Consider the following 27,864-nt stretch of genomic DNA (forward strand, 5'->3'; position numbering starts at 1 on the left):
TGGCCTCACATCCGCAGATCACTTGTATATGCCAGCCCAGGACCTCCACATCTGGCTTCTTCATCTGCGGGATTGTCCGAGACCAGCTACCCGGACAGCTGATGAAACTGAGGAGTATTTCTGTCTGTAGTAAAGCCCTTTTGTGGCTCTGTAAGTCGCTCTGGATAAGAGCGTCTGCTAAATGACTAAAATGTAAATGTAATGTAAATGGGAAAAACTCATTCTGATTGGCTGGGGTTGGCTCCCCAGTGGGTGGGCCTATGCCCAGTCATGTGAAATCCATAGATTAGGGCCTAATGAATTTATTTAAATCGACTGATTTCCTTATATGAACTGTAACTCATTAAAATCGTTGAAATTGTTGCATGTTGCATTTATATTTTTGTTCAGTATATCTATCTAATCCTCATCATCATCGACTCGCTTCCACTTATCCAATCATGGCCAGATCTTTGAGTCTTTCAACATGGCTGCTCTGTGGAAGCTGCCGTGTATCTTCATCTGTGAGAACAAAAAGTTGGGCATTGAGACGTCTGTAGAGAGGACCTCTGCTAGCACTGAGTACTTCAAGAGAGGGAGACTATATTCCTGGCCTCAAGGTAGGACACACACAGTCAGTGAGTGTACAGTATCTCTGCTTTATTGACCTTCCTGGCTCTTGGTGTAGGTTGAAGGCATGGATGTTCTGTGTGTGAGGGAGGCCATGAAGTTAGTTGCAGACCACTGCAGAGCCTGGAAGGTAGAGCTGGAGAAGAGGAGTTCTGATTGGTGCAGAGATGGGAAAGTTATAACTAGTTTAAGAGATTGAAGAGCGTTAAGTATAACTTTGTCTCGGATAATCTAATCTCAGAGTGATGATCAGCTTCTAGTATCACACCAGTGTCTCTTCCCTGACAGAGGAAGGATATTTGACCAGCATAGACACTCTGTGGAAGAGACTCCAGCACAGAGCTGCAACTCGTCCCAGTTTAACCACTCCTGGTGCGCTGCACGGCCAGAGAGCATAAATGCTGAGAAACTGCTGCCCCAATAGAAATCCCTGATCAGGCTATTCAGCAATGTCATGGCGGCGTTGGCTACCTTGTTGAGTCTTTTTGTTTGGCAACCTCTCTGGCAGGGTCCTATTGTCACATGGAGCTGGAGACCTAACGTTACCATGGACACAGCATGAGCGACCTTGAGGATAGGTGAGACGATATCTCTGACCCCTAACCCTGTGACCGTCACCTGACCCCCGGTCCCTCTCCGCCCCCTCACTGCCCACCCACACCTCCTCTCTCTTGCTCTCTCTCTCCTCCCTTACTCTGTTCTGTTTTAGCCGTACCCACCACTTTGTGTTGCCACTCTCCTTCACTCCCTATTTTAGCCTGTCTAGACACCCTTCAGTGTAGTGCAGTGTTGGTTTGGGATGCATCCCAATACTCTAGCACCGCTTCCTTTCCAGGGCTCTGTGTCTTTCTCTCTCATCGACCAAGGGCTAGAGCTGAACCCTGCTAATCAGGTCTAACCCCTCGTCCTGTGTGTGATGTAACTTCCTGTAGCTACCGTACTTGTGAGGAGACCCAGGAAGTGTGCAGTAAGAGTGACCCCATCACTATGCAGAAGGAACACATGATGTCCAACAACATTGCTTCTGTGGAGGAGATCAAGGTACACACACCTTCACCAACACACACACAGGTGGTCAAACTTATCCAAATCTTTCTTTATTTTGTATTTTTTCTTCCTTCCCTCCTTTTCTTTCTTCCATCCTTCCTCCCTCCCTACAAGGAGATACTTTTGGTCATGTATTGTATGTGGACACCTGCTCGTCGAACATCTCATTCCAAAATCATGGGCATTAATATGGCGTTGGTCCCCCCTTTGCTGCTATAACAGCCTCCACTTTTCTGGGAAGGCTTTCCACTAGATGTTGGAACATTGCTGCGGGGATTCAGCCACAAGAGCATAAGTGAGGTTGGGCACTGATGTTGGGCGATTAGGCCTGGCTCGCAGTCGGCATTCCAATTCATCCCAAAGGTGTTAGATTGGGGTTGAGGTCAGGGCTCTGTGCAGGCCAGTCAAGTTCTACCACACCGATCTTGACAAACCATTTCTGTATGGACCTCGCTTTGTGCACGGGGGCATTGTCATGATGAAACAGGAAAGGGCATTCCCCAAACTGTTGCCCCAATGTTGGAAGCACAGAATCGTCTAGAACAGGGGTGTCAAACTCATTTTAGCTCAGGGGCCACATGGAGGAAAATCTATTCCCAAGTGGGCCGGACCGGAAAAATCATGGTATATATAACTTAAAAACAACAACTTCAGATTGTTTTCTTTGTTTTAATACGATCAACATACAACATAAAGCTGGAGCCTGAGGACAGTGTGTCCAAAATAGTACAAGCACAACATCACTATTAATCATAAAACACGTCAAGTTTATTTGAAAATTCGAAAAAAAAAAGAACACACAAACACACAATGCCTCAGTGATTAACAGAACTGTTTCACAGATCACAGAACTATATCAGGGTGTCATTTCTCAGGCAGAAATGTAGATAAAAATAATGAAATCCTGTTCCCCAAACAAGTGCAAGAACCACAGAGTCAAGAATAGGTTAAATATACAAATAAAATAAAATCAATTAAAAACAATAGCACATCAACATAAAAACATATAAACATAAAGCTGGAGCCCGAGGACAGTGTCCAAAAGCACAACATCACTATTAATCATAAAACACCTCAAGTTATTTGAAAGTTCTGAGGACAAAGAACACACAAACACACAATGCCTCAGTGATTCACAGAAGTATATCACAGATCACAGAACTATATCAGGGTGTCATTTCTCAGGCAGAAATGTAGATAAAAAATAATGAAATCCTGTTCCCCAAACAAGTGCAAGAAACAGAGTCAAGAATAGGTTAAATATACAAATAAAATAAAATCAATTAAAAACAATAGCACATCAACATAAAAACATATAAACATAAATCTGAAAGCGTTGCTCAAACTCCCGTAACAGTCCAGTTATTTTATCTTTGAACCGCTTCATGTCTGCCACATGTTGGGTCGCGCACACATTTTTCAGACAGGGGAAGTGAGCTGCATCACCACCGGCAAGTTGCGTCTCCCACAATGACAGCTTCAACTTGAAAGAACGTATGCTGTCATAAAACTGCGTGACAACTTTGTTGCGCCCTTGCAGCTGTTTGTTCAATTTATTCAGGTGCTCTGTAACATCCACCATAAATGCAAGGTCCGGCATCCATTCTGCAGAATGAAATTCTAACACTGGTTTGCCCTTTTCTTCCATGAACTGTTCAATTTCTTCTCGTAAATCAAAGAAACGCCTCAGCACAGCACCTTGGCTTAACCATCTTACCTCAGTGTGGTATGGCAGGCCATAGATGTGGTCTTTCTCTCTGAGAAGGCTGTCAAACTGACGGTGATTCAGGCTTCTGGATCGGATGAAATTAACAGTTTGGATGACCACCTTCATGACGTTATCCATCTTTAATGACTTGCAACACAAAGCCTCCTGGTGCAAAATACAGTGAAAAGTCAAAAAATCACGTCCTCCATTTGCAGATTGCACTTTCTCTCTGAACTTTGTCACAACGCCTGCTTTTTTCCCGATCATTGAGGGCGCACCATCTGTAGCCAGGCTGACAGCGCGGGACCAGTCCACTCCGACCCTGTCCAGCGCGCCGACGAGTGCGGTAAAAATATCAGCTGCTGTCGTTGTATCTGTCATCGGCACCAACTCCACGAACTCCTCGGTGACGGTCAATGTGTCATCAACTCCGCGGATGAAAAAATGGCCAGTTGTGCAACATCTGTAATGTCCGTGCTTTCATCAATTGCAACCGAAAACGCAATAAATGACTTTACTTTTTGCTTCAACTGGCTGTCCAAATCCACTGAAAGATCGGAAATCCTGTCTGCAACTGTGTTTCTTGTCAGGCTGATATTTGCAAAAGCCTGCCGCTTTTCAGGGCACACAATCTCCGCTGCCTTCATCATGCATGTTTTTACAAATTCACCCTCACTAAATGGTTTTGAAGCCACTGCGATTTCATTAGCAATGAGGTAGCTAGCTTTCACTGCAGCGTCACTGATGTCTCGGCTGTGAGTAAACACAGACTGCTGTTTCTTCAGACCCGCCAACAGTTCATTCACCTTCTCTCATCTCCGCTGTCCTTGAAAGTTGTCATATTTGTCGGCATGAAGACTCACATAGTGGCGACGAAGGTTATATTCTTTCAGCACTGCAACATGCTCTGAACACACCAAACATACAGCTTTCCCATTCAATTCCGTGATTTAAATAGGATGACCATTTTTCTTGGAACACTCTGCGTCCACTTTTCTCTTTTTTGGCAGAGACATATTGGGGCAATGAGGGTGCCAAAGCACATAATGTTAAAAGTAGAAGCCGTAATAAATATCGCGGGCAAAACAAAGTAGCTCATTGGCTGCACGTGCTTGACCTACTTGCTCTGCCCCGGTATAAACAGTTTGCTTGCTTAACACAATTGCTATTGCGCCATCCAGTGGACGCAATTGGAACAGCAGTTTATTTTATTGAAAAATTGCAGCGCATTTTTATACTTAAATTTTTATTTTTATTTTTTATTTTTAAATATTGTTTTTATTTTTTTTTAATCATCTCGCGGGCCGGATTAAACCCTTTTGCGGGCCTGATTCGGCCCGCGGGCCGTACGTTTGACACCCCTGGTCTAGAATGTCATTGTATGCTGTAGCGTTAAGATTTCCCTTCACTGGAACTAAGGGGCCTAGCCCGAACTATGAAAAACAGCCCCAGACCATTATTCCTCATCCACCCAACGTTATAGTTGGAACTATGCATTGAGGCAGGTAGCGTTCTCCTGGCATCCGCCAAACCCAGATTTGTCCGTCGGACTGCCAGATGGTGAGGCGTGATTCATCACTCCAGAGAACGCGTTTCCACTACTCCAGGGTCCAATGGGGGCGAGCTTTACACCACTCCAGCCTACGCTTGGCATTGCGCATGGTGATCTTAGGCTTGTGTGCGTGCGGCTGCTTGGCCATGTAAACACTTTTCATGAAGCTTCGGACGAACAGTACTTGTGCTGAAGTTGCTTCCAGAGGCAGTTTGGAACTCGGTAGTGAGTGTTGCAACCGAGGACAAACAATTTTATTACGTGCTATGCGCTTCAGCACTCGCTGATCCCTTTCTGTGAGCTTGTGTGGCCTACCACTTCGTGGCTGAGCCATTGTTGCTCCTAGATGTTTCCACTTCACAATAACAGCACTTACAGTTGACCGGGGCAGCTCTAGCAGGGCAGAAATTTGACAAACTGACTTGTTGGAAAGGTGGCATCCTATGACGGTGCCACGTTGAAAGTCACTGAGCTCTTCAGTAAGGCCATTCTACTGCCAATGTTTGTCTATGGAGATTGCATGGCTGTGTGTTCGATTTTATAAACCTGTCAGCAACGGGTATGGCTGAAATAGCCGAATCCACTAATTTGAAGGGGTGTCCACATACTTTTGTATATATAGTGTAGATATCAGGAAGGTGAACGAGGATGTGGTCTCTGACCCTGAACCGCCAATGGACGAGCTCTGCAACCACAGCTTCGCCAACGAAACGCCCATGGAGGTCCGCAGGACTACGCCTGGGTCAAACTAAAGTCTGTCAGCTAGACACACACACCTGGACCAAACTACAGTCCATCAGTCACACATCCTCTCCGACCCTTTGAGACACCAACCCCTGGGTGAAAGTCTACTCCTCCTCTCCTCCTTCTCTCATTAGTTCTCTAAACGCACAATAGGATATGAGATCATGACCTTGTAGGTAAGAATTCAGTCTGTAGCAGCATTCCAAACTAGTTCATCACCTCTGACCCTGTGATGTCACTGGTATTTATTCACAATATGTACTGGATAGCGTATAATATGTAGTTTTAGGTCAGAGTTGGTATGTATTCTCCTGATACTGAGGTGAATTGCATTGGGCACGCTTTTGTTCTAGCCCAGCACTAACACTTCTGATTCAACATATCAATCTCTCGTCAAGACTTTGATAAGCTGTATCAGGTGTATTAATGCTTATATGTAACTTACAAAGCTTGTACACCCTATAGCTCTCCAGGACCAAGGTTGGGGAGTGGTGGGGTGGTGTTAAACCAAGTATGTCTCTCTGTTTTTAAGGTTTATGACTGTTTGAAGGTATTACGTTCCTCTGATCCAGATGCTATTGTTGCACTTTGACTAGATAAACATAAGAGACACCACCAGACTGCAAGTAATAACGCCATCATAGGAAAAGGGAACAGAAATGGTAGTCTATTTGTCTCGCCTCCTGCTCTCTTCCTCTCCTTCTCTTTCTCTGAGTCCCTGACTCTCTCCATGAGGAGAGGATACTGATCCAAGCACTATGAAACTGAAGCATCTGTGTGGACTGAAAGACTGAAAGATTGTAATACAGTTTGACGTGATTTGACTTAATCAATAAAGTTGGCTTGAAAAGCTCTTAAAATAAAATGTATTATTTGTTAAAATAACAACCATAATAGTGCTTGTGTCTGATGACTCTGGAGAAGTCTGTGTGCATGAGAGCTAATAATGTACCATGAGAAAAAGGCTACCTAAATTCTATCAGCATATTGACTATAGCACTCGTGCTGGAAAAACACTGGACCATTGTTACACTAATTTCCGCTATACATACAAGGCCCTCCCCCGCCCTCCTTTTGGCAAATCTGACCACGACTCCATTTTACTCCTCCCTTCCTATAGGCAGAAACTCAAACAGGAAGCACCCATGCTGAGGACTATTCAACGCTGGTCTGACCAATCGGAATTCACGCTTCAAGATTGTTTTGATCATAGACGTATACGGTGATTCGGTGAGTGGGTTTATAAGAAAGTGTATAGGAGATGTTGTACCCACTGTGACTATTAAAACCTACCCTAACCATAAACCTTGGTTAGATAGCAGCATTCACGAAAAACTGAAAGCATGAACCACCGCATTTAACCATGGCAAGGTGACAGGGAATATGGCAGAATACAAACAGAGTGGTCGTTCCCTCCGCAAGGCAATCAAACAGGCAAAACGCCAATGTCGAGACAAAGTAGAGTCGCAATTCAACGGCTCAGACACGAGACGTATGTGGCAGGGTTCACAGACATTCACGGACTACAATAGGAAAACCAGCCACCTCACGGACACCGACGTCTTGCTGCCAGACAAGCTAAACAAGTTCTTTGCCCACTTTGAGGATAACACAGTGCCACTGACGCGGCCAGCTACCAAGGACTGTGGGCTCTCCTTCTCCGTGGCCGACGTGAGTAAGACATTTAAACGTGTTAACCCTCGCAGGGCTGCCGGCCCAGACGGCATTCCTAGCCGCGTCCTCAGAGCATGCGCAGACCAGCTGGCTGGTGTGTTAACGGACATATTCAATCTCTCCCTATCCCCCAGTCTGCTGTCCCCACATGCTTCAAGATGGCCACCATTGTTCCTGTACCCAAGAATGCAAAGGTAATTGAACATAATGACTATCGCCCCGTAGCACTTACTTCTGTCATCATGAAGTGCTTTAAGAGACTAGTGAAGGATCATATCACCTCCAACTTACCTGTCACCCTAGACCCACTTCAATTTGCATACCACCCCAATAGATCCACAGACAATGCAATCGCCATCACACTGCCCTATCCCATCTGGACAAGAGGAATACCTATGTAAGAATGCTGTTCATTGACTATAGCTCAGCATTCAACACCATAGTACCCTCCAAGCTCATCATCAAGCTTGAGGCCCTGGGTCTCAACCCCGCCCTGTGCAATTGGGTCCTGGACTTCCTGACGGGCTGCCCCCAGGTGGTGAAGGTAGGAAACAACACCTCCACTTCACTGATCCTCAAAACAGGGGCGCCACAAGGGTGCGTTCTCAGCCCCCTCCTGTACTCCCTGTTCACCCATGACTGCGTAGCCATGCACGCCTCAACTCAATCATCAAGTTTGCAGACGACACAACAGTAGTAGCCTTGATTACCAACAACGATGAGACAGCCTACAGGGAGGAGGTGAGGGCTCTCGGAGTGTGTTGTCAGGAAAATAACCTCTTACTCAATGTAAAAAAAACAAAGGAGATGATCGTGGACTTCAGGAAACAGCAGAGGGGGTACCCCCCTATCCACATCAACGGGACAGCAGTGGAGAAGGTGGAACGTTTTAAGTTCCTCAGCGTACATATCACTGACAAACTGAAATGGTCCACCCACACAGAGAGTGTGGTGAAGAAGGTGCAACAGCGTCTCTTCAACCTCAGGAGGATGAAGAAATTTGGCCTGTCACCTAAAACCCTCACAAGCTTTTACAGATGCACAATTGAGAGCATCCTATCGGGCTGTATCACCGCCTGCTACGGCAACTGTACCGCCCACAACCGCAGGGCTCTCCAGAGGGTGGTGCGGTCTGCACAACGCATCACCGGAGGCAAACTACCTGCCCTCCAGGACAACTACCACCCGAGCCACTGCCTGTTCACCCCACTATCATCCAGAAGGCGAGGACAGTACAGGTGCATCAAAGTTGGGACCGAGAGACTGAAAAACAGCTTCTATCTCAAGGCCATCAGACTGTTAAACAGCCATCACTAGCACAGAGAGGCTGCTGCCTACATACAGACTTGAAAATCACTGGCCACTTTAATAAAGGGAACACTAGTCACTTTAATAATGCCACTTTAATAATGTTTACATATCTTGCATTACCCATCTCATGTACAGTGAGGGAAAAAAGTATTTGATCCCCTGCTGATTTTGTACGCTTGCCCACTGACAAAGACATGATCAGTCTATAATTTTAATGGTAGGTTCATTTGAACAGTGAGAGACAGAATAACAACAACAAAATCCAGAAAAACGCATGTCAAAAATGTTATAAATTGATTTGCATTTTAATGAGGGAAATAAGTATTTGACCCCTCTGCAAAACATGACTTAGTACTTGGTGGCAAAACCCTTGTTGGCAATCACAGAGGTCAGACGTTTCTTGTAGTTGGCCACCAGGTTTGCACACATCTCAGGATGGATTTTGTCCCACTCCTCTTTGCAGATCTGATCCAAGTCATTAAGGTTTCGAGGCTGACTTTTGGCAACTCGAACCTTCAGCTCCCTCCACAGATTTTCTATGGGATTAAGGTCTGGAGACTGGCTAGGCCACTCCAGGACCTTAATGTGCCTCTTCTTGAGCCACTCCTTTGTTGCCTTGGCCGTGTGTTTTGGGTCATTGTTATGCTGGAATACCCATCCACGACCCATTTTCAATGCCCTGGCTGAGGGAAGGAGGTTCTCACCCAAGATTTGACGGTACATGGCCCCGTCCATCGTCCCTTTGATGCGGTGAAGTTGTCCTGTCCCCTTAGCAGAAAAACACCCCAAAGCATAATGTTTCCACCTCCATGTTTGACGGTGGGGATGGTGTTCTTGGGGTCATAGGCAGCATTCCTCCTCCTCCAAACACGGCGAGTTAAGTTAATGCCAAAGAGCTCGATTTTGGTCTCATCTGACCACAACACTTTCACCAAGTTCTCCTCTGAATAATTCAGATGTTCATTGGCAAACTTCAGACGGGCCTGTATATGTGCTTTCTTGAGCAGGGGGACCTTGCGGGCGCTGCAGGATTTCAGTCCTTCACGGCGTAGTGCGTTACCAATTGTTTTCTTGGTGACTATGGTCCCAGCTGCCTTGAGATCATTGACAAGATCCTCCCGTGTAGTTCTGGGCTGATTCCTCACCGTTCTCATGATCATTGCAACTCCACGAGGTGAGATCTTGCATGGAGCCCCAGGCCACGGGAGATTGACAGTTCTTTTGTTTTTCCATTTGCGAATAATCGCACCAACTGTTGTCACCTTCTCACCAAGCTGCTTAGCGATGGTCTTGTAGCCCATTCCAGCCTTGTGTAGGTCTACAATCTTGTCCCTGACATCCTTGGAGAGCTTTTTGGTCTTGGCCATGGTGGAGAGTTTGGAATGTGATTGATTGATTGCTTCTGTGGACAGGTGTCTTTTATACAGGTAACAAACTGAGATTAGGAGCACTCCCTTTAAGAGTGTGCTCCTAATCTCAGCTCGTTACCTGTATAAAAGACACCTGGGAGCCAGAAATCTTTCTGATTGAGAGGGGGTCAAATACTTATTTCCCTCATTAAAATGCAAATCAATTTATAACATTTTTGAAATGCGTTTTTCTGGATTTTGTTGTTGTTATTCTGTCTCTCACTGTTCAAATAAACCTACCATTAAAATTATAGACTGATCATTTCTTTGTCAGTGGGCAAACGTACAAAATCAGCTGGGGATCAAAAACTTTTTTCCCCTCACTGTATATACTGTATTCAATACTATCTATTGCATCTTAGCCTATGTCACTTTGATAATGACATTGCTCATCTACAGTCGTGGTCAAAAGTATTGGTCTTCACAAAGTTCGCTGCTTCAGTGTTATGAGATATTTTTGTCAGATGTTACTATGGTATACTGAAGTATAATTACAAGCATTCCATACGTGTCAAAGGCTTTTATTGACAATTACATTAAGTTTATGCAAAGAGTCAATATTTGCAGTGTTGACCATTCTATTTCAAGACTTCTGCAATCCGCCCTGGCATGCTGTCAATTAACTTCTGGGCCACATCCTGACTGATGGCAGCCCATTCTTGCATAATCAATGCTTGGAGTTTGTCAGATTTTGTGGGTTTTTGTTTGTCCACCCGCCTCTTGAGGATCGACCACAAGTTCTCAATGGGATTAAGGTCTGGGGAGTTTCCTGGCCATGGACCCAACATTTCAATGTTTTGTTCCCAGAGCCACTTAGTTATCACTTTTGCCTTATGGCAAGGTGCTCCATCATGCTGGAAACGGCATTGGTCGTCACCAAACTGTTCTTGGATGGTTGGGAGAAGTTGCTCTCGGAGGATGTGTTGGTACCATTCTTTATTCATGGCTCTGTTCTTAGGCAAAATTGTGAGTGAGGCTGAGAAGCAACCCCACACATGAACGGTCTCAGGATGCTTTACTGTTGGCATGACACAGGACTGATGGTAGCGCTCACCTTGTCTTCTCCGGACAAGGTGTTTTCCGGATGCCCCAAACAATCGGAAAGCGGATTCATCAGAGAAAATGACTATACCCCAGTCCTCAGCAGTCCAATCCCTGTACCTTTTGCAGAATATCAGTCTGTCCCTGATGTTTTTCCTGGAGATAAGTGGCTTCTTTGCTGCCCTTCTTGACACCAGGCCATCCTCCAAAATTATTCGCCTCACTGTGCGTGCAGATGCACTCACACTTGCCTGCTGCCATTCCTGAGCAAGCTCTGCACTGGTGGTGCCCCGATCCCGCAGCTGAATCAACTTTAGGAGACGGTCCTAGTGCTTGCTGGACTTTCTTGGGCGCCCTGTCGCCTTCTTCACAACAATTGAACCTCTCTCCTTGAAGTTCTTGTGTATCCAAAAAATGGATGATTTAGGTGCAATCTTACTAGCAGCAATATCCTTGCCTGTGAAGCCCTTTTTGTGCAAAGAAATGATGACGGCAAGTGTTTCCTTGCAGGTAACCATGGTTAACAGAGGAAGAACAATGATTTCAAGCAACACCCTCCTTTTAAACCTTCCAGTCTGTTATTCTAACTCAATCAGCATGACAGAGTGATCTCCAGCCTTGTCCTCGTCAACACTCTCACCTGTGGTAACGAGAGAATCTCTGACATGATGTCAGTTGGTCCTTTTGATGCAGGGCTGAAATGCAGTGGAAATGTTTTTTTGGGATTAAGTTCATTTTCATGGCAAAGAGGGACTTTACAATTAATTGCAATTCATCTGATCACTCTTCATGACATTCTGGAGTATATGCAAATTGCCATAATCAAAACTGAGGCAGCAGACTTTGTGAAAATTAGTATTTGTGTCATTCTCAAAACTTTTGACCACGACTGTATATATTTATATATTCCTATTCCATTCCTTTACTTAGATTTGTGAGTATTTGGTTTTTGTTGTGGAACTGTTAGATATTACTTGCTAGATATTGCTGCACTGTCGGAACTAGTAGCACAAGCATTTCGCTACACTCGCAATAACGTCTGATAACCATGTGTATGTGACCAATAAATTTGATTTGATTTGATGCCAGGTAGGTGAGTGCATTTTCCTGCTCCTGCTTCACCACGAATCTCAGAACTAGTGCTTTTAAGTAGTGTTTTATATATGTATATTTATATTTCTATACAGTAGAGATCAGTGGTGTAGTGGAGGGTAAACACAGTTTGTTTGAGGGTTTATCCACCTTTTGTGGCAATATGCATTAAAAGTATAGGGACAGTTACTTAATTCACACAGGACGGCGATCAGAGTTTACCACTACATCACTGGTAGAGATCATGTTTTAAGATTGTGAGGTTTGTAGCTAGGGATAGCTGAAGAGTTACAGTGCCTTGCAAAAGTATTCATCCCCCTTTGGCGTTTTTCCTATTTTGTTGCATTACAACCTGTAATTTAAATTGATTTTTATTTGGATTTCATGTAAAGGACATACACAAAATAGTCCAAATTGGTGAAGTGAAATGAAAAAAATAACTTGTTTCAAAAGATTCTAGAAAATAAATAACGGAAAAGTGGTGCATGCATATGTATTCACCCCCTTTGCTATGAAGCCCCTAAATAAGATCTGGTGCAACCAATTACCTTCAGAAGTCACATAATTACTTAAATAAAGTCCACCTGTGTGCAATCTAAGTGTAACATGATCTGTCACATGATCTCAGTATATATACACACCTGTTCTGAAAGGCCCCAGAGTCTGCAACACCACTAAGCAAGGGGCACCACCAAGCAAGTGGCACCATGAAGACCAAGGAGCTCTCCAAACAGGTCAGGGACAAAGTTGTGGAGAAGTACAGATCAGGGTTGGGTTATACAAAAATATCTGAAACTTTGAACATCCCACGGAGCACCATTAAATCCATTATTTAAAAATGTAAAGAATATCTGGGGAAGGGTACCAAAACATTTCTGCAGCATTGATGGTCCCCAAGAATACAGTGGCCTCCATCATTCTTAAATGGAAGAAGTTTGGAATCACTAAGACTCTTCCTAGAGTTGGACGCCCTGCCAAACTGAGCAATCGGGGGAGAAGGGCCTTGGTCAGGTAGGTGACCAAGAACGTGATGGAGCTTGAGAGTTCCTCTGTGGAGATGGGAGAACCTTCCAGAAGGACAACCATCTCTGCAGCACTCCACCAATAAGGCCTTTATGGTAGAGTGGCCAGATGGAAGCCTCTCCTCAGTAAAAGGCACATGACAGCCCGCTTGGAGTTTGCCAAAAGACACCTAAAGACTCTCAGACCACGAGAAACAAGATTCTCTGGTCTGATGAAACCCAGATTGAACTCTTCGGCCTGAATGCCAAGCGTCACGTCTGGAGGAAACCTGGCACCATCCCTACGGTGAAGCATGGTGGTGGTAGCATCATGCTGTGGGTCAGCGGCAGGGACTGGGAGACTAGTGTGTCCTCTTCCCAGAGTGCCAAGAACCATGGCGTGACTCTGGACAACACCCTGTCGTTCTCCGCTAACATCAAAGCGGTGACCCGATCCTGCAGGTTCATGCTCTACAACATTCGCAGAGTACGACCGTACCTTACACAGAAAGCGGCACAGGTCCTAATCCAGGCACTTGTCATCTCCCGTCTGGATTACTGCAACTCGCTGTTGGCTGGGCTCCCTGCCTGTGCCATTAAACCCCTACAATTTATCCAGAACGCTGCAGCCCGTCTGTTGTTCGACCTTCCCAAGTTCTCTCATGTCACCCCGCTCCTCCGCACACTCCACTGGCTTCCAGTTGAGGCTCGCATCTACTACAAGACCATGGTGCTTGCCTACGGAGCTGTGAGGGGAACGGCACCTCCTTACATTCAGGCTCTGATCAGACCCTACACCCAAACGAGGGCACTACGTTCATCCACCTCTGGCCTGCTAGCTCCCCTATCTCTACGAAAGCACAGTTCCCGCTCAGCCCAGTCAAAGCTATTTGCTGCTCTGGCACCCCAATGGTGGAACAAGCTCCCCCATGACACCAGGACAGCGGAGTCACTGACCACCTTCCGGAGACACTTGAAACTCTACCTCTTTAAGGAATACCTGTAATAGTATAAAGTAATCCTTCTACCCCCCCCCCCACAAAAAATAATAAGTTGAATGCACCAATTTGTAAGTCACTCTGGTTAAGAGCGCCTGCTAAATGATGTAAATGTAAATGTAGTCAGGATCGAGGCAAATATGAACAGAGCAAAGTACAGAGAGATCCTTGATGAGCGCACAGGACCTCAGACTGGGGCAAAGGTTCACCTTGTTATTATATATCCTGATGCCTAGTCCCTTTACCCTGCCTTCATGTACATATCTACCTCAAATACCTCATACCTCTGCACAGTGATCTGGAACTGGTCCTCCCTGTATGTACTGTAGCTCCATTCTTCTGTATTTTATTTCTCGTGTTACTATTTTATTTGTATCATTTTTAAACTCTGTAGCTCAGTTGGTAGAGCATGGCGTTTGCAACGCCAGGGTTGTGGGTTCGATTCCCACGGGGGGCCAGTATGACAACAAAAAAAGATGGTATGCACTCACTAACTGTAAGTCGCTCTGGATAAGAGCCTCTGCTAAATGACAAAAATGTAAGGGCTCATAAGCAAGCATTTCAAGGTAAAGTCTACACCAGTTGTTTTCAGCACATGACACATAAGATTTACGGAAGGCTCCTTGATACAAACAGGTTGAACTGACCAATGGCAGGTATCAATCGACCGACCAATGGCAGGCACCAATGGGCGTTTCTTGATATTAATGGACTGACCAATGGCGGGCATCAAGGGGCGTTACCTGATAATCAAGGAAGCCCATATCAAGAAACGCCCCGAATTGCGGTGTACAATTGGCTGAGCCGGAGGAGCGCGAATTAATCTTGCTATAGAAAACATTGCTGCCACCATTCCAAACGAACTACTAAACTGAACGAGTCCCACGGAAAAACGAATCATGACTCTCGAGTCAGTAAAAAGAGTCGTTCAAAAAGAACGAATCGTTCGCATCACTAGTACCCCCGCCCTTCTCTCTGTTATTTTCCCTTTCCCCAGACAGACCAGCTTGTGCAGCGAATCCACATAACAGCCGATAGGTATTCTCTCCACATCTGTGTATTTTTATTGATATTTCATTATATAATTATCGTTATATAACAGTTAATAGTCAAGACATCAACACATTTGACCGAAAACAGCTTAACATTTTAAGGTAAGAGCTCGATTTATCAATAGCGGCTAGCCTACATTTTGATAGTGCGCTTTAGGCTATAAATATTTTCTTATAGGAGCTATTTTTGAACAACTTAGCTACCACCATCCAGGTGACATTTTTATATTCTATGTAAACTTATTTGGATAAATATGTATTGTGTGATGAGTAGCCTAGCCTTTAAACTGTTTAGTCTCGTGCAGTTTCTACCTTATTTTGAGCGATCGATGTATTCTCCTGTTGTCTCAGCTGTTTCACATAAGAATGTTCTGGAATCAAGATGCCAGTGGGTTTGATTTGGGGAGTGAGTGAGAGTCAAGACACCACATGTTAAATCGCAATTAGACAACTAAGGGTATTTAAAGTTAAAAGGGATTAGACAAAGGCCGCCAAAAAAGAGCAGCGTCGTGAGTGTGACTGTCTGTGTGTAGCCTACTGAATATTTACGTGTCTCACATGCTGATAATGCTGAGGACAAGCAGCCACAGTGCCCTGCAGATTTTGGGAAGTGCAGGGCGAGTTGAGACAGCCTTTGTCTAGTTGAAGGAGCCCGGTCCGCCCTGGTGTTTACACTGCTCCAAAACTAGGCAAATATAATTTTACAGCCTATAATAATCCCATTATCTCTTTAATAGGCTTACAGTCACTCACTACTTTTACAAGCGGTATATATCAAATGAGACACATAAAATGGATTAACTGTATTGTTAGATTAAAGGACTTGTTGTCAATGTATGTAATAGCCAATAGTTCATACTAGTTTTCAAACCATATTTTTTTCTGTGACAACAGATGTGTGTAAACCAGTGGGGGCTGCTGAGGGGAGGACGGCTCATAATAATGGCTGGAACCGAGCGAATGGAATGGAATGGCATCAAACAAATGGAAACCATGTGTTTGATGTATTTGATACCATTCCACTGATGCCGCTCCAGCCATGAGCTCGAGCCCGTTCTCCCCAATTAAGGTGCCGCCAACCTCCTGTGGTGTACTCACCATCAAGTCAACATTCCACCAGCCTCTGTGATGTCATCAGGATAAAACCTGCCACCTTTCTTTGACACATGGATGGGGGACATTTTATGAATCCCTTTCTCTTAAATTAGTTTTGGGATAAGAGATTACACTGCCTCTTACCAATAAAGAATAAAGAGTGCCTATTCCTCTTTATTGGATCATTACGGTTCCCTACCGCCCTGAACCCTCCTCCCTAAACCCTGGTCGCCACCCTGTCTCCACCCTGACCCTCCAGTCAATAAAGGGCAGACTCTGCTCTACTCCACCATGCAGGCAGCTATATTTAGATGGTGCCACTTGTCACATAGAGAGAGAGCAGCCCTAGGGATGCAGTCCCACACATTTCACTCATTTATCTTTTACATAGAAACAGTGTTGGTGAAGCTACTCTGATATCATAGTTTACCAAACTACCAATTATTTCACACTGAAAGAAGTTAAGCTACCCTTAATAAAAATATAGTTTACTTAACCAAAGCTACTTTGAAAAAGTAAAAAAAATATGCTTTTTAAATAAATTCCAAAGCCTAAAATAGTGAACATTCAATTGCCAAAATGTTGTAAATATTCCATTGTCTCTGTCAAGTCCACATTGGGTAGACATCATCCTATTTAGCTAGGCTAGTCTGCCTAAGTATGCTGCAGAGCTGTCTGACAATCATTTTACTAGTTCTTCAAAGTAGATAAGGCATAGGCCTACTTTCACGAACTGTCTCTATCCCTCACCTCCTTGTGTTGTGTACATTCCTCTCTCATGCAGTCGGTGTGTATCTAACCTAACATAGCAAGCATAAAAGTGTTTCCATCTCTGTCGGAGCCGGAAAGAACCAGCACAATGGATTATGGGCATTGTAGATAATTGCCACGTTTCTGTGCTGAACTAGGTTGAATATTTGCTTAATGAAAACTACAACTCCCTTCAGCCCAGCGTCCCACATAGTTCTTGACTTGATTTCTCTCGTGATTTATTTAATTTTTCTAGAGAAACAGTGCTTTGGGCTCACAAAAAAACGAACTAAATGGAATTCAAGTAATTGAACCGATGTCGGAAAAAATAAACACAATTTCGGTTAATCGCTCAGCACTAGCAAGAACAGATCACTCTGGAGTCAGATGTTCACAGAATGTGCAATTAAGCCTATTAAAACACAAAAAATACAGTGGCTTGCGAAAGTATTCACCCCCTTGGCATTTTTCCTATTTTGTTGCCTTACAACCTGGAATTAAAATGGACTTTTTGGGGGTTTGTATCATTTGATTTACACAACATGCCTACCACTTTGAAGATGCAAAATATTTCCTTGTGTGAAACAAACAACAAATAAGACAAAAAAAACTGAACTTGAGCGTGCATAACTATTCCCCCCAAAGTCAATACTTTGTAGAGCCACCTTTTGCAGCAATTACAGCTGCAAGTCTCTTGGGGTATGTCTCTATAAGCTTGGCACATCTAGCCACTGGGATTTTTGCCCATTCTTTAAGGCAAAACTGCTCCAGCTCCTTCAAGTTGGATGGGTTCCGCTGGTGTAGAGCAATCTTTAAGTCATACCACAGATTCTCAATTGGATTGAGGTCTTGGCTTTGACTAGGCCATTCCAATACATTTAAATGTTCCCCTTAAACCACACAAGTGTTGCTTTAGCAGTATGCTTAGGGTCATTGTCCTGCTGGAAGGTGAACCTCAAATCTCTGGAAGACTGAAACAGGTTTCCCTCAAGAATTTACCTGTATTTAGCACCATCCATCATTCCTTCAATTCTGACCAGTTTCCCAGTCCTTACCGATTGGGAAAAACAGATGGTGTTCTCGGGGTAATGAGAGGTGTTGGGTTTGCGCCAGACATAGCATTTTCCTTGATGGCCAAAAAGATCAATTTTAGTCTCATCTGACCAGAGTACCTTCTTCCATATGTTTGGGGAGTCTCCCACATGCCTTTTTGCGAACACCGAATGTGTTTGCTTATTTTTTTCTTTAAGCAATGGCTTTTTTCTGTTCACTCTTCCGTAAAGCCCAGCTCTGTGGAGTGTCTGGCTTAAAGTGGTCCTATGGACAGATACTCCAATCTCCGCTGTGGAGCTTTGCAGCTCCTTCAGAGTTATCTTTGGTCTCTTTGTTGCCTCGCTGATTAATGCCCTCCTTGCCTGGTCCGCGAGTTTTGGTGGGCAGCCCTCTCTTGGCAGGTTTGTTGTGGTGCCATATTCTTTCAATTTTTTAATAATGGATTTAATGGTGCTCCGTGGGATGTTCAAATTTTCAGATATTTTTTTATAACCCAACCCTGATCTGTACTTCTCCACAACTTTGTCCCTGACCTGTTTGGAGAGCTCCTTGGTCTTCGTGGTGCCGCTTGCTTGGTGGTGCCCCTTGCTTAGTGGTGTTGCAGACTGGGGCCTTTCAGAACAGGTGTATATATATACTGAGATCATGTGACACTTAGATTGCACACAGGTGGACTTTATTTAACTAATTATGTGACTTCTGAAGGTAATTGGTTGCACCAGATCTTATTTAGGGGCTTCGTAGCAAAGGGGGTGAATACATATGCACGCACCACTTTTCCGTTATTTATTTTGTAGAATTTTTTGAAACAAGTTTATTTTTTTCATTTCACTTTTTCATTTCACCAATTTTGACTATTTTGTGTATGTCCATTACATGAAATCCAGGTTGTAATGCAACAAAATAGGAAAACGCCAAGGGGGATTAATACTTTTGCAAGGCACTGTATATGTTTCAAATGAGAATTAAGGTCTGATACCAAAAAAGAAAATTATTGCCTACTTCACCATATTTTATTGTGTAGTTTTTTTTTACATTTGAGTCATTTAGCAGACGCTCTTATCCAGAGCGGCTTACAGTTAGTGAGTGCATACATTTTTTCATACTGGCCTCCCGTGGGAATCGAACCCACAACCCTGGCGTTGCAAACACCATGCTCTACCAACTGAGCTACACGGGGTAGTTCCAGTATTAAGTTACTGCTACATGGCAAAAAAAGTAATTAACTACTGAAAACACTACCAAGATTTGAATTTAGTTGAACTACCACCAAGCTACTGCAAAATGTAGTTTAATTACTAGTTGAACCACATGTAGTTCACTACTCCCCAACACTGCATAGAAAGACATCAGTATGCAGTCTCTAAGAGGGGAGGGCTATTGTAATAGGTCTCAAAATGACAATGATTCTCTCAATGGCAAAATAATTGAATATTGTCTAGGGCTTTTTCAGTCAAAGTTATCTGCTGGTTGCACTGCCTCAGTTTGGGGGGGGGGGGGGGTGTAATATGATAATAATGTATTAAATATCTGAGCTAAGGCTCTGCTCGGCATTGCTGGATTATATAGACAGTCTTGGGATGTTTTCAAAGCCAGTGACATCAGTGCTGGTGCTTTAAACCAAATCACTTTCTTCAGTGTTGGGGAAGCTACTCTGAAAATATAGTTTACCAAGCTACCAATTACTTCAAAACTGGAAGAAGTTAAGGTACACTTAAGAAAAATATTGTTTACTTAACTAAAGTTACTTTGAAAAAAACAATTCACTACATCCAAACTACTTTGTACAAAATTATCATATCTAAATTTGAAATGTCAAAGACTACAAATTGCAAGAACATATCACTCTGGAGTCAGATGTTGACAGAATGTGTAATTTAGTCTATTAAAAAAGAACTATAATTCAAGTGAAAATTAGGCAGGTCTGAGGCAGAAAAAGAAAGGAAATTCTTGCCTATTTCACCTATTTTTGCAAAAACAGTTGTGTGTAGTTCCAGTCAGTGGTGTAAAGTACTTAAGTAAAACATACTTGAAATTATTACTTACAGTGCCTTCAGAAAGTATTCATAACTCTTGACTTATTCAACATTTTGTTTTGTTACATCCTGAATCCAAAATGTCTTAGTTTTTTTCCCTCGCCCATCTACACACAATACCCCATAATGACAAAGTGAAAACTTGTTTTTAGAAATTGTAGCACATTTATTGAAAATTAAATACAGAACTATTTAATTTACATAAGTATTCACACCCCTGAGTCAATACTTTGTAGAAGCACCTTTGGCAGCGATTACAGCTGTTAGTCTTTCTGGGTAAGTCTCTAAGAGCTTTCCACACCTGGATTGTGCAACATTTGCCCATTGTTCTTTTCAAAATTCTTCAAGCTCGGTCAAATTGGTTGTTAATCATTGCAAGACAACCATTTTCAGGTCTTGCCACAGATTTTCAAGTAGATTTAAGTCAAAACTGTAACTCGGCCACTCAGGAACATTCACTGTCTTCTTGGTAAGCTACTCCAATGTAGATTTGGCCTTGTTTTAGGTTATTGTCCTGCTGAAAGGTGAATTCATCTCCCAGTGTCTGGTGGAAAGCAGACTGACCAGGTATTCCTCTAGGGTTTTGTCTGTGCTTACCTCCAGCCTCCATTCACTTTCTTTTTTTATCTTGAAAAACTCCCCAGTCCTTAATGATAACATGATGCAGCCACCACTATGTTTGAAAATATGGAGAGTAATTTGTTTTATTGGATTTGCCCCAAACATCAAACACTTTGTATTCAGGACAAAAAGTGAATTGCGTTGCCACATTTTTTGCAGTATTACTTTAGTGCCTTGTTGCAAATAGGATGCATGTTTTGGAATATTTTTTATTTTGAACAGGCTTCCTTCTTTTCACTCTGTCAATTAGGTTAGTATTGTGGAGTAACTACAATGTTGTTGATCCATCCTTAGTTTTCTCCTATCACAGCCATTAAACTCTAACTGTTTTAAAGTCACGATTAGCCTCATGGTGAAATCCCTGAGCGGTTTCCTTCCTCCCTGCAAATGAGTTAGGATGGACGCCTGTGTCTTTGTAGTGACTGGGTGTAATTAATAACTTCACCATGCTCAAAGGGATATTTAATGTCTGCTTTTTTATTTTGACCCATCTACCAATATGTTCCCTTCTTTGCCAGGCATTGGAAAACCTCCCTGGTCTTTGTGGTTGAATCCCTCGACTGAGGGACCTTACAATTATCTGTATGTGGGGTAGAGAGATGAGGTAGTCATAAAAAAAATCATGTTAAATGCTATTATTGCACACAGTCCATGCAACTCATTATGTGACTTGTTAAGCACATTTCTACTCCTGAACTTATTTAGGCGTGCCGTAACAAAGGGGTTCAATACTTATTAACTGATTGATTTTCATTTTTTATTCATTTAAAAACAAATCTAAAAACATAATTCCACTGTGACATTATGGGGTATTGTGTGTAGGCCAGTGACAAAAAATCTGAAATTAATCCATTTTATATTCAGTTAGTAACACAAGAAAATATGGAAAAAGTCAAAGGGTGTGAATACTTTCTGAAGGCACTGTAAGTAGTTTTTTGGGGTATCTGTACTTTACTATTACATTTTTGACAACTTTTACTTTTACTCCACTCTTGGGGTATGTCTTTTATGTACCTTTTATGTACTTTTTACTCTGATACATTTTTCCGACACCCAAAAGTGCTCGTTACGTTTCATATGCTCAGGCAGGACAGCAATATGGTCCAATTCATGCATACAGTGCATTCATAAAGTATTCAGACCCCTTCACTTTTTCCAAATTTTGTTAAGTTACAGCCTTATTCTAAAATTGATTACATTGTTTCCCTCATCAATCTACACACAATATCCCATAATGACAAAGCAAAAACAGGTTTAGAATTTGTTTTGAAAATGTATAAAAAATTAATAAAAAAACGGATTCACATTTACATAAGTATTCAGACCCTTTACTCAGTACTTCGTTGAAGCACCGTTGGCAGCGATTACAGCCTTGAGTCTTCTTTGGTATGACACTACAAGCTTGGCACACCTGTTTTTGTGGAGTTTCTCCCATTCTTCTCTGCAGATCCTCTCAAGCTCTGTCAGGTTGGATGGGGAGCGTCGCTGTACGGCTATTTTCTGGTCTCTCCAGAGATGTTAAATTGGGTTCAAGTCCGGGCTCTGGCTGGCCCACTCAAGGAAATTCAGAGACTTGTCCCGAAGCCACTCCTGCGATGTCTTGGCTGTATGCTCAGGGTCGTTGTCCTGTTGGAAGGTGAACCTTCGCCCCAGTCTGAGGTCCTGAGCGCTCTGGAGCAGGTTTTCATCAAGGATCTTTGTACTTTGCTCCGTTCATCTTTCCCTCGATCCTGAATAGTCTCAGTCCCTGCCGCTGAAAAACATCCCCACAGGGATGGTATTGGCCATGTAATGAGCAGTGCCTGGTTTCCTCCAGATGTGACGCTTGGCATTCAGGCCAAAGAGTTCAATCTTCGTTTCATCAAATCAGAGAATCTTGTTTGTCATGGTCTGAGATTCCTTTAGGTGCCTTTTGGCAAACTCCAAGCGGGCTGTCATGTGCCTTTTACTGAGGAGTGGCTTCCGTCTGGCCACTCTACCATAAAGGCCTGACTGGTGGAGTGCTGCAGAGATGATTGTCCTTCTGGAAGTTTCTCCCATCTCCACAGAGGAACTCTGGAGCTCTGTCAGCGTGACCATCGGGTTCTTGGTCACCTCCCTGACCAAGGCCCTTCTCCCCTGATTGCTCAGTTTGGCCGGGCGGCCAGCTCTAGGAAGAGTCTTAGTGATTCCAATATTCTTCCATTTAAGAATGATGGAGGCCACTGTGTTCTTGGGGACCTTCAATGCTGCAGAAATGTTTTGGTACCCTTCCCCAGATCTGTGCCTTGACACAATCCTGTCTCGGAGCTCTACGGACAATTCCTCTGACATGAACTGTCAACTGTGGGACCTTATATAGACAGGTGTGTGCCTTTCCAAATCATGTCCAATCAATTGAATTTACCACAGGTGGACTCCAATCAAGTTGTAGAAACATCTCAAGGATGATCAATGGAAACAGGATGCACCTGAGCTCAATTTCGAGTCTCATAGCAAAGGGTCTTAACACATATGTAAATAAGGTATTTCGTTTTTTTATTTTTAATACATTGGCAAAAAAAACTATTTTTGCTTTGTAATTATGGGGTATTGTGTGTAGATTGATTGGAAAAAAATGAATTTTATCCATTTTAGAATAAGGCTGTAACGTAAAATGTTTTGGGAAAAAGTGAAGGGGTCTGAATACTTTCTGAATGCACTGTATATCAATATAATGCGTTGTCATCCCTACTGCCTCTGATCTGGCGGACTCACTAAACACAAATACTGCGTTTTTGTAAATTATGTCTGAGTGTTGGAGTGTGCCCCTGTCTATCCGTAAAGAAAAAAGAAAATTGTGCCATCTGGTTTGCTTAATATAAGGAATTTGATGTATAGCTTTTACTTTTTACTCAAGTATGAAACTTTTTACTTTTAGTCAAGTATGAGTACTTTTTCCACCACTGTACTTAAGTATATTTAAAACCAGATAGACTTTACTCAATAAGTATTTTACTGGGTGACTTTCACTTTTACTTGAGTCATTTTCTATTAAGGTAGCTTTACTTTTACTCAAGCACGACAATAGACTACTTTTTCCACCACTGGTTCCAGTAGTTACTATTACAGTGGAGGCTGCTGAGGGGAGGACGGCTCATAATAATGGTTGGAACGGAGTTAATGGAATGGCATCAAACACATGGAAACCATGGAAACCATGTGTTTTGATGTATTTGATACCATTCCACTGATGCCGCTCCAGCTATTACCATGAGCCCGTCCTCCCCAATTAAGGTGCCACCAACCTCCTGTGGTAGTTAGCTACACCGGTACATGGCAGAAAAGTAATTAACTATTGAAAACAATACCAAGATTTAATGTATTTCAACTCCCACCAAGCTTCTGCAAAATGTAGTTATATTACTAGTTGAACTACATGTGGCCTAGTTCACTACTCCCCAACACTGACTTTCTTATTGTTATTTCACTGAGCGTCTTATTGTGTTGTTGTCCCACTTGTTATTGTTTTGCAGTCTTTCGGATTTATTCATATATTTCTCTCTCTAAACTGAGAAAAAAAAGAAACGTCCTCTCACTGTCAACTGCGTTTATTTTCAGCAAACTTATTGTGTAAATATTTGTATGAACATAACAGGATTCAACAACTGAGACATAAACTGAACAAGTTCTACAGACATGTGACTAACAGAAATTGAACAATGTGTCCCTGAACAAAGGGGGGGTCAAAATCAAAAGTAACAGTCAGTATCTGCTGTGGCCACCAGCTGCATTAAGTACTGCAGTGCATCTCCTCCCCGTGGACTGCACCAGTTTTGCAAGTTCTTGCTGTGAGATGTTACCCCACTCTTTCACCAAGGCACCTGCAAGTTCCCAGACATTTCTGGGGGGAATGGCCCTAGCCTTCACCCTCCGATCCAACAGGTCCCAGACGTGCTCAATGGGATTGGGATCCGGGCTCTTCGCTGGACATGGCAGAACACTGACATTCCTGTCTTGCAGGAAATCACACACAGAATGAGCAGTATGGCTGGTGGCATTGTCATGCTGGAGGGTCATGTCAGGATGAGCCTGCAGGAAGGGTACCACATGAGGGAGGAGGATGTCTTCACTGTAACGCACAGCGTTGAGATTGCCTGCAATGACAACAAGCTCAGTCCGATGATGCTGTGACACACCGCCCCAGACCATAACGGACCCTCCACCTCCAAATCGATCCCGCTCCAGAGTACAGGCCTCGGTGTAACGCTCATTCCTTCAACGATAAACGCGAATCCGACCATCACCCCTGGTGAGACAAAACCGCGACTCGTCAGTGAAGAGCACTTTTTGCCAGTCCTGTCTGGTCCAGCGACGGTGGGTTTGTGCCCATAGGCAACGTTGTTGCCGGTGATGTCTGGTGAGGACCTGCCTTACAACAGGCCTACAAGCCCTCAGTCCAGCCTCTCTCAGTCTATTGCGGACAGTCTGAGCACTGATGGAGGGAGTGTGCGTTCCTGGTGTAACTCGGGCAGTTGTTGTTGCCATCCTGTACCTGTCCCGCAGGTGTGATGTTCGGATGTACCGATCCTGTGCAGGTGTTGTTACACGTGGTCTGCCACTGCGAGGACGATCAGCTGTCCGTCCTGTCTCCCTGTAGCGCTGTCTTAGCGGCGTCTCACAGTACGGACAGGTACAGGATGGCAACAACAATTTATTGCCCTGGCCACATCTGCAGTCCTCATGCCTCCTTGCAGCATGCCTAAGGCACGTTCACGCAGATGAGCAGGGACCCTGGGCATCTTTCTTTTGGTGTTTTTCAGAGTCAGTAGAAAGGCCTCTTTAGTGTCCTAAGTTTTCATAACTGTGACCTTAATTGCCTACCGTCTGTAAGCTGTTAGTGTCTTAACGATCGTTCCACAGGTGCATGTTCATTAATTGTTTATGGTTCATTGAACAAGCATGGGACATTTTTACAAATTATCTTTGAAAGACAGGGTCTTGAAAAAGGGACTTTATTGTTTTGCTGAGTTTATTTCTTTCTTACTTTCTTCTCTCGCTCTCTCCAGGAAACCACCAAGCTCCGCCATTATCCCGCCTTCCAGACGCATCCTGAACCACCACCACCACAGACACACCACCCATCACCCTTATCATGCAGGCAGTCTAGGTCTGTCTCCCCAGCTGTGACCCACCCGAGGCTGAGGCAGCTTCTCCCACAGAGCTCCACACCCCCAGCGGGAGCCCCACAGAGATGGCTGATTCAGACCCCTCGTCCCCTTCCGATCCCCCACGGCCGCTGAGCTCCCCACGCACCCCTCTCTCCCTGTCCTTCCCCTTCCTCAGGGAGGGAAGTCGGGTGTGGGAGAGGGAAAGGAAACCCCCCCTGATGCCAGGCGAGCTGCCCAGCCCTCTGCCCACCAAACGCACCCGCACATACTCAGCGTGAGTAGGAATAATATGTGGTGGTAGAGTGAGTGAGTGTGTGTGTGTTTGTGCATGGCCTTGAGTGTGATCTATGAGGCTCTGGTCACTATCAGGGACTAGGGAGCCATTTTGGATGCAAGCCCTGAGAATAGCCTGCATGGGTTAATGTTGTTTGTTTCTCTCCTGTGTGTCTTTCTCAGTACGGTGCGGGCCAGATCAGGCCCAGTGTATAAAGGTGTGTGTAAGACCTTCTACAGGTCCCAGGGTCATGGCTTTATAAAGCCCTCCAACGGTGGAGAGGACATATTTGTACACATCTCTGAGTGAGTGATTCTGAAGCATTAAGATTAAATAATAATCTACAACACACTTTGGGACTGAGAAGTGTTATGCCAATATGCGTTGTACCTAATATCATATTTTATCATCACAATCCACCTTATTGCTTTATCATATATTTATAAACTTTAATGTCCTAGAGAGGCCTGGATTCTCTCATAATAATTTTCTCCCCCTCTCCCTTTTTAGTATCGATGGAGAATACGTGCCGATGGAAGGTGACGAGGTCACGTACAAAGTCTGTTCCATCCCCCCCAAGAACCAGAAGATCCAGGCAATGGAGGTTGTCATCACCCACTTGGCCCCAGGAACCAAGCATGAGACCTGGTCTGGACAGATCATCAGCTCCTAGACCTCCACCTGGAAAGAGGCAGTGTTGGGAAGAGTGGGGGTTGGGAGGGAAGGTGGGAAGAAGCCTAGAGAGGAGAGGTAAAGGGGGAGGAAGGAGGAAGTAAACAAGCACAGGGAGCAGTGGAAGGAGTGATTATGTAAAGGTGTAACCTGGGGGTTGGAATGTGGTAATATAAGTCTTAAGATGGCATTAAGTAGGTTTCAGTTGGAATGTGAATGAGGAAAAGTTAATTATTTAAGTTAAGAAAAGGGTCAAGGTTAAGTTGGATTAAAGGTTGATGGTTTATTTAAGATTATTTAAGATAGCAGAAGCCTAGTAAGTTTAATAAGACACTGCTGTAGGGAATACTGAAACAAAAAACAACAAACCTTCCTAAATTATGTTTTTATTAATACTTTTGATTTATTTATTTATTTATTTTTTCGTTATGACAGGTGAGGTAGATATTGTTGATATTATTATAAATGTGTGTTTTAATGCCAATATATGCCTAGTCTAACCCATCGCACAATTCACTCTGATGATACTGCCCTGGTAACGCCTACTCCTTCAGTCTAATGTTGACCAATGACCATTTATTAATCTTTGTAACAGTTATTGATGATTACTATGAGGTTCAAACCCCCTTTTTTTAATCATTAAAACACATGTTATCCATACTAATAGACAAGATATGAACATGCACTGTTGTCAATAGTCAAGTACTTTCATCATGCAGTGACCTTGTAAACATAATTAGGTTTCTATGCATTGTTAATACCATGTTTTATTTGTGACTAAAATATATATAGTACTGTCTCTTTTCTTATGTTAGGAAACTGTTTGAAGTTTCATTGTGTTCAAGATCACTTTTTCTGTCGAATCACTGTGACTAGCGTGTTGTCATTAGGATAAAAAGTTACGACTGTATTATTCACATACCTGTGTGAAAATGTGTTGATTATTTTCATTAATAAATTAACCTGTGGTCAAAAATAGGTTATTAGCAGTTCAAA

General features: G+C 43.5%; 1 protein-coding gene and 1 pseudogene across 2 annotated transcripts; both read left to right on the plus strand.

The window, feature by feature from the left end:
- Nucleotides 1-418: 418 nt before the first annotated feature.
- On the plus strand, nt 419-17,132 carry LOC121547029 (annotated as a pseudogene).
- On the plus strand, nt 15,127-27,864 carry LOC121547466 (cold shock domain-containing protein C2). Of its 2 annotated transcripts, none has more exons than XM_041858777.2 (4): nt 15,127-15,340; nt 25,821-26,196; nt 26,379-26,501; nt 26,707-27,864. In XM_041858777.2, exons 2-4 carry the CDS (start codon nt 26,006-26,008, stop codon nt 26,867-26,869), a joined length of 477 nt encoding a protein of 158 aa, XP_041714711.1. In that variant the 5' UTR covers nt 15,127-15,340; nt 25,821-26,005; the 3' UTR covers nt 26,870-27,864. The 2 variants fall into 2 exon arrangements, with proteins under 2 accessions (XP_041714711.1, XP_041714712.1); XM_041858778.2 differs by having other exon boundaries at nt 15,160-15,224.

The sequence above is a fragment of the Coregonus clupeaformis genome, chromosome 31, assembly GCF_020615455.1.
Source record: "Coregonus clupeaformis isolate EN_2021a chromosome 31, ASM2061545v1, whole genome shotgun sequence".
Classification (NCBI taxonomy): Eukaryota; Metazoa; Chordata; class Actinopteri; order Salmoniformes; family Salmonidae; genus Coregonus; species Coregonus clupeaformis.